This window comes from Coenobita brevimanus, chromosome 86 (genome assembly GCF_032717465.1).
Source record: "Coenobita brevimanus isolate Jiangsu-jjx chromosome 86, ASM3271746v2, whole genome shotgun sequence".
Lineage (NCBI taxonomy): Eukaryota > Metazoa > Arthropoda > Malacostraca > Decapoda > Coenobitidae > Coenobita > Coenobita brevimanus.
Window position 1 is genome coordinate 33,369,294 of NC_137039.1, and position 14,606 is coordinate 33,383,899.

At 39.8% G+C, this 14,606-nt stretch overlaps 1 protein-coding gene across 1 annotated transcript in view; it reads right to left on the reverse strand.

Annotated features, from left to right (window-relative positions):
- Positions 1–10,184: 10,184 nt before the first annotated feature.
- Positions 10,185–14,606, reverse strand: part of LOC145410660 (zwei Ig domain protein zig-8-like) — a 36,920-nt gene continuing 32,498 nt past the window's right edge. Inside the window, exon 7 of the mRNA XM_080280774.1 lies at positions 10,185–10,468. Coding sequence (XP_080136900.1) covers positions 10,227–10,468 — 242 coding nt within the window. The 3' untranslated portion in view covers positions 10,185–10,226. The remainder of the gene's footprint in view (positions 10,469–14,606) is intronic.

The following is a 14,606-nucleotide window of genomic DNA, read 5'->3' on the forward strand; positions in this document are numbered from 1 at the left end:
TATATATATATATATATATATATATATATATATATATATATATATATATATATATATATATATCTATATATATATATATATGAGAGAGAGAGAGAGAGGAAGGAATATAATGCTTTCTTTTCTCTCTTTTGGTGGGGTGAAAAAGACGAGTGAATTCAGGTGAACCCAATAGTTTTCCTTCTTTCTTTTGCACACATTCTCTCTCTCTCTCTCTCTCTCTCTCTCTCTCTCTCTCTCACACACACACACACACACACACACACACACACACACACACACACACACACACACACACACACACACACACACACTGTCTAAATTAAGCATCATATCAATCTGTCTGTATTTTTGTATCCATTCCATATTTTAATTTAATGTATTGTTTCTTTTCACAGTGCCCTTTTCCTCGTTCATTTTTCTCCTCCCCGCCTTTACATTCACAGATGGCCTTTGATATATAAAATTTTTCATCTCTTTATCTATGGCCCTATTTTTCTCAAACTTTTAAGAATAAAAAAAAATTCGTGCAACCTGGTGAGGTATACCAAGACTTTCTTTTTCTTTTTTTTTTCTTTTTTCCTCGTGAGTTTTCCACCTTGGTTTTAATGGGATCTTTTGAGGCCTGGCTGTGTGCCGCCCACGACCCGGGTGAAAAGATGAGGCAGGCAGGCAGGTAGACAGACAGGCAGATCAGAACACAAGGGAGAGGCAGGCAGGTAAGAACACAAAGGAGAGGCAGGCAGATAAGAGCACAAGGGAGAGGCAGGCAGGTAGAAAGAGAGGTAGACAGGCAGGCAGCTAGGAAGAGATGTAGGCAGGAAGGTTGGGATAAAGGAAACAGACAGGTAGGCAAATAATCAAGGCTGCAGGTAAAAGAAGGGTTAAGCAGGTGAGCAGGGATAAAAGAGTGAGGCAGGTAGGAAATGGAGGTAGATTAGGATACAGAGGAGAAACAGGTAGGTAGGCAGCATTCATGGAGATAGGTAGAAAGGTAGGTAGGTTGAGAAGACAATAAGGGCGAAACATACAATTAGGGATACGGAGAGGCTGGAGGGGATTGTAGAGAATTAGTTTTGTAGGCAATGTGGTGGGTAGATGGGGATATAGTGGAGAGGTGGTTAGGCATGGATACGGTAGGAAGAGGTAGGCAGGAAAGGAATGTAGATATGGATAAGAGAATAAATTTCCTAAGTATACCAGCGACAGTATGAGTAATTGTCTGGAAAAATGGACGGATCTTGAATTTGTCTTACTGTTATTTTTTTTTTCTCGGAGGGAAAACAATCTTGCGGGTTCCTGGCCTTTGGTTCCTTCTTCCTTGCATAGAAAAAAGCCATAGTAAAAAAAATAAATAAATAAAAGATCTGCAGCTAGAGGAGTTAAAGTGGCATTAGATTAATCATTCGTTTGAGCTCAGCGTGCCAGACATATGAAAAGGTGGGTGTGAAGACAGATATAATTATGTCTGTCTATCTGTCTGTCAGTATAACCAGACCTGTTAACCACTTCGCTGCGATGACGTATTTCTCGGTTTTGCTACTTCTAGATGTTTAAGGGAGACTTTTTGAATTGGGTTAGATATAGGCGTTTTCTCCCCTTCACAGCAAGAGGTCTCCCTGATGCTGAATAAAGTCGTCTGAAGGTAGCAAGAATATAACAAAAACAGGTAATTGGACTCAAGAGGTTAATTCCGGAGGGGTTAGCTACACACACACACACACACACACACACACACACACACACACACACACACACACACACACACACACACACACACACACACAATCACCTCCTTGTCGTCCAGTCCTCCACCAAGCTTCCATCTGTCATAAGCTACTGTCATGCACATATAAGGCGATACATACACTGAAGGTTGTCATTACTCAAACACATGGACGGAATTCTTTGTCTGTCACCATTCAGAGACACAAATGAGCTCGAGGCGTCTGTCAGTGTTAGCTCACAGACGCATCGCAAACTGTTTATACGGGAACTAAGGTACACCGCCATTAACAGTACCGGAAGTACATCACAGGTGGGTCTTGATGGAACGCAAATATACCTTAGATAACAACGGGACACTTCCATCAGGACACTTGGATGATTATGAATTAGGTATGATATATAAGGTTGTGTTTTATGATAGTTTAAAGCAAATATATCACCCAGTACTTTTAGAGACAAAAAAAATCCTTGTCCATCGTCCTTCTTTCAGCAATTTTAATCCTGCTTCACTAACACATGTTCATCCCTAAATGCGTTAGTAGAAATATCCAACATGTCTTTGCATCCATGAAGGCTTCCATCAACTATTCATCTATGTTAGTGACGTCGTCCATCTAGATATTTATACCAGACCCTGTTGATTATCGTCTCGCCCGTCCTTCCTTCAGAAAAAAAGACATATTACGACTGGCAGTTCATCAGGAGTGTGTGTTAATCTTATCTGTGAATCTGTGGAATTTTTCGTGTATTTCTTTTCTGTGGTCATTACTCATTTTTATTTCATCATTCTCTCTCTCTCTCTCTCTCTCTCTCTCTCTCTCTCTCTCTCTCTCTCTCAGGAAAGATTTTACGCATTTTTATACTTACCTGACGCTGCTTTGTCTGATTTGCGGTGAGGAAGATTTAATTAGGGAGAGAGAGAGAGAGAGTGAATGGAAGGCATGCATCAGACTACACCTTTCTTACCCTCTTCCTTCTCTTCTTCCTCCCTCCTCCTCTTCTTCCTCCCTCCTTCTTCTCTTCCCTTGCCTCTCTTTCCTCAACTCTGTCACCCTCATATCTCTCTTCTCTCCCGTACTTCCTCCTTTCCTTCTTTCCTCTCATCCCACTCTCACTGCTTCTCTCTCCCATTCCCTCCTCTCTCTTCCTCATCCTCTGTTTCTCCCACATTTCTCTCTCTCTCTTTCTCGTACTCCTCCCGTCATCTCGTCCTTCCTCTTCTTCTCCTCATTCTCTTCTCCCTCTCCTCTTCCCGATCCCCCTTTCGTTTTCCTGTACCCCCTCCTTTATCTCCTCTCCCAGCCCTCTCTTCCCTTCCCTCTCCCCTCTCTCTCTGCTCTTCTCTCTCCCCTACCCACCTGTCATGCCTCCTCTCATTTTTCTTACCCCTTCCCTCTTCCCTGCCCTCACTCTTCCTCCCCTACCCCCAGTCCCCCGCTCCCTACCCTCTCCCCTGTCTGTTCCCCTCTCCCCTACCCTTCCTCTTTTCCTCTTCTCTCCACTAACTCTTGTCTCTCCTCCCCCCTCTTCCTCACTCCTCCCCCCTCCCCCTCCTGTCTCTCCTACCTTTATCCTCTCTGTCCTCCCCCATCTCCTACCCTATCCCTTATCTCTACCCCTTCCCCCCCTCTCTCTTCCCCCTCCCCATACGCCCTTCTTTCTACCCCCTCCCCATACTCCCCTCTCTCTACCGGCTCCCCCTTCTCCCCCTCTTTGTCTTCCCCTTCCACTACCCACCCTCTTCCCCTCTTCTTCCCTTCTCCCATGCCCGTCATCCCCCACTCAGCCAATGTCCCCTCTTCTCTCATACTTCCTCTCCATCTCTCTCATTTCACTCCCCTCTGCCTTATACCCCTCCTTCTCCTCCCCCCCCTCTCTCTCTCTCTCTCTCTCTCTCTCTCTCTCTCTGGGGGAAGGGGGAGGCTGCTTTATTTGACCCTGATCTAAGAAAGTCTCAAGGAGGAATAAGAAATCACACTGATATTTTATTTCTTTTTTTTACAACATTATTTATAGAACTTTATTTTTTTATACATTAACATTTTATCTTCTCGTCTTTCACTTCATTTTTTCTAGATTTCCAGAGATTCTTAAAATTTTCATCTTCACCATTATTTCACAAACTTGCATCGTTACATCTGCGTGTATAATCTTGCTGTTGATTCTTTTTTCACCCACGTTATACACTTATTGCTCTCTGTGCAAAATCTTTAATCACGTATTTTCACTCCGTATTTACATCTGTTATACATACTCTTCTGCGTTACCATTTACTTTCCTCTCTTTATCCATATATATATTTTTTCATTATTTTTTAATTATCTCCTTCTGCAGGTAAATATTTTCCACACACAACTACCTTCGTTTTTCCTTTTGCATTCCACAACTTTCTTACTTCCTTCACATCACGTACCAGGAGTTGCCGTGTGTGTGTGTGTGTGTGTGTGTGTGTGTGTGTGTGTGTGTGTGTGTGTGTGTCCCCTTCAGGCTAACATTTTTTTTCTTTCCGCTCAGTTTTTCACTCTGTTCCTGCCTCCATGTCATCACTTTCCCTTTTGCCGTGAGAGGTTGAGAGAAACTTAGCTGCTTCGTCGATAGCATTCCCCTCATAGTTGCTCAAGTTCGAGACACTCAGCATGTTGTCTCTCATAGTTCTGCACTTTTTGCCTCCCACACAAATATTCTTGCCCCAGTTTTGCTCTGACAGGAAACGCTTAGTGTGGAAGTTTCTGTGCGTGCGAAGCTGGCCAGTGAAAATGTTCCTCCAAATGTTTTTTCAGTGTCTGCAAAAATTGTCGAGAGAAAATATGATAAATAACTCAGAATATGCTAGAGTGATTATGTGAGAAAACACTAACCTGTTATTTCTGCCGAGTTTATTTCTGAAAATCCCAATATGTAATTTTAAGCTGTGGAGTCGGTATTTGATTGTATGGGAATTCAAAGACAGTGTTTTTCTTTGTATTCAGCTGTCTCCATTTTTTTCTTTATTAGCTTCAAAACTGGGTTGTTATTTGCCATTAATGACATTTTTTTTTTTTTTAATAAACAAGGAATTGCAAATATGAAGTCATTATAGACATGTAACTTAGTGAGACATGTAGCAGTTCCTCCACCGTAACCATACATCAGGTAAATACGCGGATGTCAAGAAAAATTCATTGGGTTAGCAGCTATTTTCTCCACTGTCTGCCAGAAAAAAAAAAAAAAAAAAAAAAAGACGGCTGCGAGGCGTGGGTGTTCATCTTATTTACCATTCTGATACATGTGCTTTTAAAACTTTTCGAAGAGACAAGCACCGTTTTTTTTTTTTTTTTTTTTTTTGAGAGAGAGAGAGAGAGAGAGATGACGTGCGAAAATGGAATGAAATATGTCTCGCAGAGTCACCAGAAGAATGAAAACTCTCCTCCCAACATTTTACATTAGTTCTATGGTATCGTTTATTTAAAATTATTGGTAGCTACATTTTATTTTTACAGTAATTGCATCAACACGCCTTGACGAATAGTTTAAGCCTCCTATGATATTTACTGTTATTCTTTTTCCTTCTTGTGGTTTACGTTCATAGTCGTCTTAAAGTAGATTGTGATGTATAACCATGATTCTTTAAAAGAAGGGCGCGTAGTTCGTAAGTCTTTGAATGCATTTTTGTTTTTTGTTTAGAATATTGCTGAGTGCAACCTTAAAGAAATTTTTGGTTTTTACACAAAAATTGAACGTGCCTGAAGTTGAAGGAATAAACATTCATAAGTGTTTGGTTGTTGTGTCATTGCTGTGACTGGCTTCATGTATGTTTTCACCCCTGTGTGTTAGTGTGTGTGTGTGTTAGTTTGTTTGTCTGTTAGCGGGATTAGTACAAAACTAACAGAGATTTGGACCAAATTAGGTGGGTAGATAGCCCATGTCCCAGGGAACAATCGATAAACTTTTGGGACAGATCCGGATCGTATTACAGATTCTGGATCCGGAACACGTTTTTTTGTGTGAAACCCTAATCAATGTGATGAGAAAACCAAACCCATCATGAAGAGTGGTTTGGTAATTACTTTGCCCATGTCCGAGAGATGTGCTTCACTGAATGTCCCTCTAGTTAGAGGTTGTTGTTTATCACAAAGTTATATTCATTTTAAGTTGATTTAAAAACAGCATAACAATGAGAGTAATTTTAACAAACTTTGCAACAAAACTTACACTAACCTTGGCACCCAAAGGTACGTATAATATTAACAATGCGAGTTTAACACAATATCATTTTTTAACACGTAGGAAGTAATTACAATAGCAGCAGTGATAGTAGCAACCCTAATTGTGGTGATAGTAACATTTCTGTAGATACGCCATTGAACACTATTAACCCCTTATATACAATGACGACTTTCTGTTGTACTTAATGCCTCCAGACGATTTTATTCAGATTAGGGCAAAACCTCCTAAAGTGAAGTGCCCAGAAACAATACTCATAAACTCCTCCGGTCTAATGACATTACTTTGGAGTTTGTTTTTCCTCTCCCCATACGATTTTCTTCATCTTGGGAGGGAGGCACCATACTGAAGGGGTTAATATTTGGCGTCAGAAGTGAATTTTCGTGGTGTGAACACTGAAAACATATACACGAAATTAAGACCATAAACATTCCATCCTTTTCAGACAACTTCTTCGTGACTAGCATCGTATTCTAGTGTTAATCTGTTGTTATAACTTAGCATTCAAGAGGGATGGATGACACTTTTAGTCCAAGGTAAAGTTAACAGAGTATAGTAATTACAAAAATAAATTGTAGACACCCAAGCCTAGGCTGCCTCTTACGTTATCAAAGCAGTACCCACAGTATCTGAATTACACCCAAACCAGTACGGGACCTACTATGGCAGAGAGAGGGAGAGAGAGAGAGAGCGAGAGAGCGAGAGAGAGTGCTGAACGTGACTGTGAACGCGGGGTTATGAACACACCAAAATGCAGAAAGTACCGTTCATTGTTTTTCTTACAGGAAATAGAGATTATGATGTATATGCTGAGGTATACCCAACATATCGATCACTTCACAGGTAATTGGCCTTTAAATACACCTCGGCTACGCTTCCGTTGCCAGTTCGTGGGCTATATTTTCTTCGACGTAATCACTTCACTTTTTTTTTTAGTTATGTTATTGCTGTCTTCGAACGATTTTTTTTTCTTTTCTTTAGATTTTCCTAACTAAAGGGTGTAGATGCTGCTTCATTTAACCTTTTCACATCCATAGATCCTTCCTAAGTAGAATGGGTAATTCGCCCGGATGTAGCAATATATATATATATATATATATATATATATATAACATAAATTCCCACCTAGTTTATTCAGCCGTTCTCACTAAACTCCTGCAGTACCTTGGCGTCTTATTTAATGTTATCGTCAGGCGATACTAATCCGCATAAAATATATGTGTAATGATGGAATTAGGTGCGCTCCAGGTACACTCTGGATACACCAACCACACCTCAGGTACTCTCCAGGTACACTCTCGGTCAAAACGTCCCTCCTTCTTATACCCAGCTACAAGCACCTGGGTTACTAGCTTTTTTGATCGCTGTCTTTTCACTAACCTTTCTCCCCCCCCCCAGAAAAATAGATAAATAAATAAATAAGTAAATAAAAATATCTTAAGTACACTGAGGGGATGTCCGGAACCTCGATGCTTGATGAGTAGAGCATGGATAGGAAAGGTAGTTTTGACCCATGATTACAACAGTACCTTCCTGTTACAGTTACAGATATGCTGGTAATCTCCTCCCAGCATTATATTTACAGGTTTACACACAGGTGGAATCGCTTACCGTATTATTTCATCTTCCATGTGTCCGGTAGATCTTTAGTGTTTTATCCAGCAGGTGTTTTTCAATCTTGGTGTGCTAGAAAGATTGGTGGGTGGGAGAGAGCTTCCTTCATTTTTTCATTTCTCACACTCGCTGGTTAAATCTCCTTTTTTTTTTTTTTTTAGTCAGCAGATAATTATAGACCAATAGACTTCCCGTTTTCTTGACTTCACATGTATGTATTTCTATAACATTCGCGAAACAGGAGATGAGAGGTTGAGAAAAGGGAGATGAAGGTTTGAAAAGGGCTGTTTAAAAGGGAGATGAGGGTAAGAAAGGGACTGTTATGTGGGAATGATATTGACAACAGATTTTAAGAGCACAGACCAGAAGAGTATAAAAATGGCATATAATTTCTGACCTTAGGAAAGAATGCGTAATATGCAAGACAGACGTAGCCATGACTGAAGTGAGATGGGTGAAGGAATGAAGGACTGAGAACCATCTGTGTGTTAGGGGACGTAAAGAATGAAGACGGCAGGTGTTGGCATGATTTAGGTGTTGCCCATACCTGACTGTCGATCTTATACAGTGGCCACGGTAGCAAAACACGCGAGAGACAGAACAGAGCACAGAACACGAGAAGTGCCCTGGTGTGTGTGTGTGTGTGTGTGTGTGTGTGTGTGTGTGTGTGTGATTTGACTATTAACTGGTACAACTCTTACCTTCATGTATTTATGTATGTATGTATGTATGTATGTATACCCTACACTCCTATAGTTATTCACATACCCCAGTATGTATGTACGAATTTGTGTATTTGGAAAGATACAGTTCTTTATTATGTACTTAAGACCAATCCACTGCCTATATCAGCCCATAGAACCTATCACACCCATACTCTTATCTTTCATTATCCTCTTCATCTCTTCAATAATTTTGCGTTGGCTCAGATTTCATATATCCTTTTTAACTACAGTATTTCCCCTGTTTGTTCTTTGGCTTTGAAATTATGCTGTATTCATATTTACTTAGTACCATATTTTCATGCCATTTTCTTACTACCCTTTCATGATATTTTCTTTGTACATTTTTTTTTCTCTGTGTATTTGTCCTGATAACACCCTTTTTACCCTTTTTCTAAATTGAATATGCTAGGCAATATTGGGCTGCTCTGTATTAAATCACAGCATCTTGGTTACACATGAAAATATTACTAAAACGATTTTTGTTTTATGTTAACTGGAACTTACAATTCTTTAGTATAGGTATCCCTGATGCGTTGTCATTCTCGTGCATTTTTCAGCCAGTTCTCGTTTTCTTTTCCATTTTTCGGTATTCGTTGTCTTTTTTTATTTTTTTTCAGATCTGTCATGCGTTGTGGTTTGTCTTGTAGTTTTTTTTTTTCATTGTAAACTTTGGTCGAAATTTTATGACCATCGTAGTGTCGTGTTTACATTCTTTTCTCACATAATTTTCACCTTTTATTCACATTTTTTCCCTCAGCGTTTTGGTTTTCTTCCAGCACATTCCGTTTTTTTTTACCCGAAGTATTTCACTTTGGAAATCTGATTCTCTTTTTTTTGTGGTGTCCAAGTAAGTTCGTTCCCTTTCTTTTTCCCTTTTTTTTCTTTCTTTTCTCTTCTTTTCTTTTTTTGCTCAAAATATTTCACTTCGCTGTCATAATGTTCCGTCGGTGTTCTTCAGGAAAACGCTTCACACGGAAATAAATACAGGTAACCACGTGTTCCTGTTTTTTTTTTTTTTTCATTATACAGGTAGGTTGCACTGGTATATATGCAGGTATACACATCATCATACATACATACATACAGTTTACACAGAGCAACACGAAGGTATGCTTTAGTCTCGTGGCTGAGTCCAGTTTGCATACGGCGAGATAAATATGTATAGGGTTTGATTATCTTTTTATACAGAAAAAATAGTGGAGTATATTTTCGTATAGTCTGTATTATCACTGTTAAGTATTCAAGTGATTTTTGAGATATATATAAAACGGTATTTTTTTTTTTTTATTAAACTAGAATTATATTTTTCTAAAGTTTGTATACCACTGTCAGATAACCAGTGATTTTGATAAATTTATAAAACATTATTAAACCAGAACACAACTTGCGTTTTTCAAAAGTTTGTTTATGTCAGTACGTCAGCCATTTGTGTACGGATGAACACTCTATTCAGGAACACCATTTGGTATAGAAACGTGCTCACTGATAGGACATTAACCCAATCACGCCTTTCTTGTGAGACCACTTTTGATGGCTGTAAGGAATTGAGACACTGAAACAGGAGGTAGAGGGAATGAAACAGCTGATAACGAAGCCTCAGTTATCACCATTATCATCATCAACCCCTTCACCACGACGACGCCCGTTCTTTTAGTTTATTCCTCTTAGCACCTGACGATTTTATTCAGCCACGAGGAGATTTATTTTCGAGCTGCAAGAACTGGGTATGTTCGTCTTTATTTTCCTCTTCTGTCGGATGTACCTTTCTCAGCTAAATGAAATCGTCATGAGACAACAAGAATAAGCTAATAAGGACGTCATCGTAGTGAAAAGGTCAGACATAAGTATCATATAATCAACACGTCACACCATTTTTCAGTACGATAATATTTGGCTCTATATACTCCATAGCGAATATTTTTTCACTCTTAGCCTCGCTCGACACTGCCTCATCTCGTCCTATCTCGCGGGGTAGGTGTGCTGTTGAGGATCTGAAGAGACAGCAGACAGGGAGAGCAGACCCAGCAGACCCTCAGCATCTCCCCTGCTCAGTAGTAGTAGTAGCAGCAGGAGGAGGAGAACTGTGGTAGCTGTGGTGGTAGTTGTGGTGGTAGAGGACCCTGCTGATGTCTTTACTTCTTGGGTGTTGACTGGGGATCCATTGTTGACCGTGCTGTCGCTCTTGGCCGCCGCTTTCTCCTCTGTGGGTAGATAGATGCGTTAGATAGATGGATAAGTAGACCGAGAGATAGATGGATGGATAGAAAGATAGATGAATGGATTGACAGAGAGATTGGTGGATGGTTAGACAGAAAGATAGGTGGATTGATAGAAAGACAGGTGGGTGGATAGACAAAGACAGATGGACAAATAGACAGAAAGATAGATGGATGGATAGACGAAAACATAAATGGATGGATAGACAGAAAAATAAATACTCGTAGATGGATAGACAGAAAGATAGATGGATGGATAGACAGGAAGATAGATGAATGAATAGGCAGAAAGATAAGTGGATGGATAAACAGAAAGATAGATGGATAGGTAGACAGATAGCTGGACAAATAGAAAGATAGATGGATTACTTATGGTGGTGTGTGGGAATTGGAGAGGTTGAAGAGAAGGTAAATCGATTTAGAAATAATACACCTGTCACTAGAATATGGCTAGGTGGGTGGATGGACAGGTAGGTAATGCAGACGTCACAGATAGGTAGATAGATAGATAGATAGACTGAATGATTGATAGACGGTGGTAGCTAGGTAATGAATGCGTAAGTAGTACGAAAGGAAGGCTTAGGTGGATATGGTTGATAGATGAATATGCTGGTAAATAGATAATGTGCGCGTCAGAAGGGTAGACGAATAGTTGATGTATAGGTACGGTAGACAGGCAGGTAAGTGGAGAGAGAGAGAGAGAGAGAGAGAGAGAGAGAGAGAGAGAGAGAGAAAGAGAAGTGAATCTAGAAGAGGTTGGTCACAGGGAATGGGCTGCCTTGTTTGTGTTCAGGGTTAGGGTGAATACACACACACACACACACACACACACACACACACACACACACACACACACACACACACACACACACACACACACACACACACACACACACTTTACCAACCCCCAATTAACCCCTTTACTGCCAGAGGTCTCAGTAAATCAAAAATAAATCACTTTGAGGATAAAAGAAAAATAAATCTAACTGCAGGGAATGATTTAATTACGTCTTGCATGTTATTTGTACCTCGTTAATAACATATACGACACCTGTATTATTTTATTAAGGTTAATTAGCTAGAATAAAAGAAAATTAGAAAAAAAAAAGTAAGAGATAGGGAAAAATTGTGTGAGAGAAAGAGACAAGAAAGATAGAAGAGGGAGAGAGAGGAATAAGGAAGGAAGAAAGAGAAGGGAGTGAGGAAGAGCTGAAAAATAGTTAAAAAATAGGAAGAGGGAAAGAAAAAGAGGCTTAGGGGAAGGAGGTGGAAGGGAGGTAAAAGGAGGAAGAGAGAGGAAGAAGAGATGGGAAAGAGAGAAAAAGAGAAGGTGATTCCAAGAAAAGAGGTTACGTATGAATATAGAGAACATGGAGGAAAGCTGGGGATTAGGGGAAACACGGGTCGGATTAAGGAGAGAGAGAGAGAGAGAGCAAGAAAAAAGAGTAGAGTTAAAGAATAGAAACATACAGTACACAAACAGTAGAGGATTTAAAAAAAAATGTAATACCCCGAAGTAACTAAAGAGTGAGTAAAAGAGTAAGAGCAAAAAAGAGTAAAGTAAAAAGAGAAGAAGGTAATAAAGAGTAAGAACTTCAGATAATTATAAAGTCCAATAAGATACAGCACTACAAAAAGGGAACAAGAAAAAAAATAAAGTAATAAGAATGGTAGAGAAACAATGAAGTAGTGAAAGTGTGCAGTGAAAAATATGAGAGAGAGAGAGAGAGAGAGAGAGAGAGAGAGAGAGAGAGAGAGAGAGAACAATCCAATTATATTTCTCGTTTCTGCATCATGCCCAGGTGACTACAAAAGGACTCTTAGTTGAGAATGAGTCGCCTGTGGGATGGAGCTAAGAATTCGGATGGGAGTGCTTAGGAAAGGAATGAAAATACGTGGCTTATTTCACTGGGTGCGCTGTTAATTCGGGCTTATGCCTGTTAGTTTTCTTATTCTGGTTTCTGCCTTCTTGGTGATGATGATGATGAGGAGGAGGAGGAGGAGGAGGATGGTGGGATGGGATGGGATGATGATAATGACGATGGGGCAGGATGATGATGATGATGATGGTGGTGGAATGGCATGGGATGATGATGATGATGATGATGATGATGACGATGACGATTATGATGGGGCAGGATGTTGATGATGATGATGACGATTATGATGGGGCAGGATGTTGATGATGATGATGATGATGGGACAGGATGATATGGGATGATGATGATGATGATGGTATGGGATAACGAATATGGGGATGATGATGATGATGATGATACATTGCATAAACAGGACAACTTACATAAAAAAGTAAGAAAAATGAGAAACACGGAAGTATAACACAAGAAAACATCACACCCAGCCAACTGAGAGAGAGAGAGAGAGAGAGAGAGAGAGAGAGAGAGAGAGAGAGAGAGAGAGAGAGAGGAAGACAATAGCGGAAGTCAAAATACGATTTTTTTTTTTTTTTTTTTTTTTTTTTTTTTTTTTTTGTTGTTCCAGCGGTCCAACAGTCATCAGGTATTCAAACGCTGAGACTCGAATTTCATTTTTTTTTTTTTATGCATTGGAAATATTCATGGGATTCATTCGGTTGAAACGCCTCACTCACTCATTCCCCCCTCCCTTCCCCACCCCTGCCCTCCACCCCACTGGCCTGTGATGTAGGCAGCACGTAACTCGATCATCATCATCATCATCATCACTCTCCACATCATCATTGTCACACTCATCATCATTATTACCATCATCATCACCTTCATCTTTACCACCACCTCCATCATCATCATCATCATCATCATCATCATCATGAATGCCTCTCTCACATCTTCCTCCCCCCATTAAAATTCCTTCCAGAGTAGCTGCCCCCTAAAATCTCACTCCATTTCCTCATCGTAATTTAAAATCAACCGGGCTGCAGCTTCTGGCAATCCATCCATCTATCCGTCCACTTATCAGCCAGTCTATGTAACAAAATATCTGCGTTTCTGTCAGTCTGTCTCTCTCTTATCAGCCCGTCCCTGTGGCGTGTGAATCGAACCGTCTAATTTCCAGTTACTGTCTGTCCAGCCCTTTGACGCGTGTATAGATTATTTCATTATCTCTCTGTGTAGCTTCCCCAAAACGTGTACATGAAAATTCGTGTGACATTATAATTATCTATATTTATCTATCTACCACTGTCTCTGTCTTTCTGTCAGTCTGTTTATTTATCTGTCTATCCATCTGTCAGAATATCTATCTGTATTTATTTATTTATTTACCTATATATATTCCATACGATTTTATTCACCCGAGGGAATTACTACGCAGGTAAAGGGTAAAAAAAAAGTTAGAATTCCACAATCAACTCCTGAGATAAAGTGAATTTTTTTTTTTTTTTTTTTTTTGTGCCAGTTTGTGCCCTTTACCACACCAGATATTCGACGCTTCTGTGGTCTGTCTGTCTGTTTGTCTGTCTGCCATGGAGTTCCTAAAGGGATGAATTTAGTTTAGACCTTCACAGAGATGACCCTTTGGTATCGATTATTTTTGGTGCTGCTAGACGGTTTTATTTTTATTTTATTTTATTTTATTTTTGTTTACTGAAGATATCTGGTCAGGATGGGATTAGTGAAGGCAGTATCTAACCTGTGTAATTTGAAGTTATCCCCAAAGCTGAGTAAAATCGTCTGGTAATAGAAAGAGTGAAACATACAAAACTTCAGCCAAGCGATAATAAACTGTCTTGACTATAGCACACTTATTCCCCTAAATTTAGCGCGTGTGTGATAGTATTTCCGTAAGTCTTTTCATGGAACTCGTAAATGGCGGAGTGGATTTTAACGGAACATGACACGTAGATAGAGTTGGTGAATCCATGTGTCACTCAAGAACAATTAAAATGCCATCTACATCAGGAAAAGGAGCAAAAAGCATAGGTGACTTGGAACGTTGTGTTGATTTTGCCCCCCTGACTGAAATATATCCTCGGTTTCCTTGTATACTTATTATTTTGATTTTTAGCATTTCGTATTTACCGTAGAGTTCACCTGATTTGAGAATAAGTAACCTGTACGTCTGCTTTAATTCTTTTCTTTTCCGTACTTTCTCATTCAGGTGGTTTTTCTCCCCCCTAAAACAA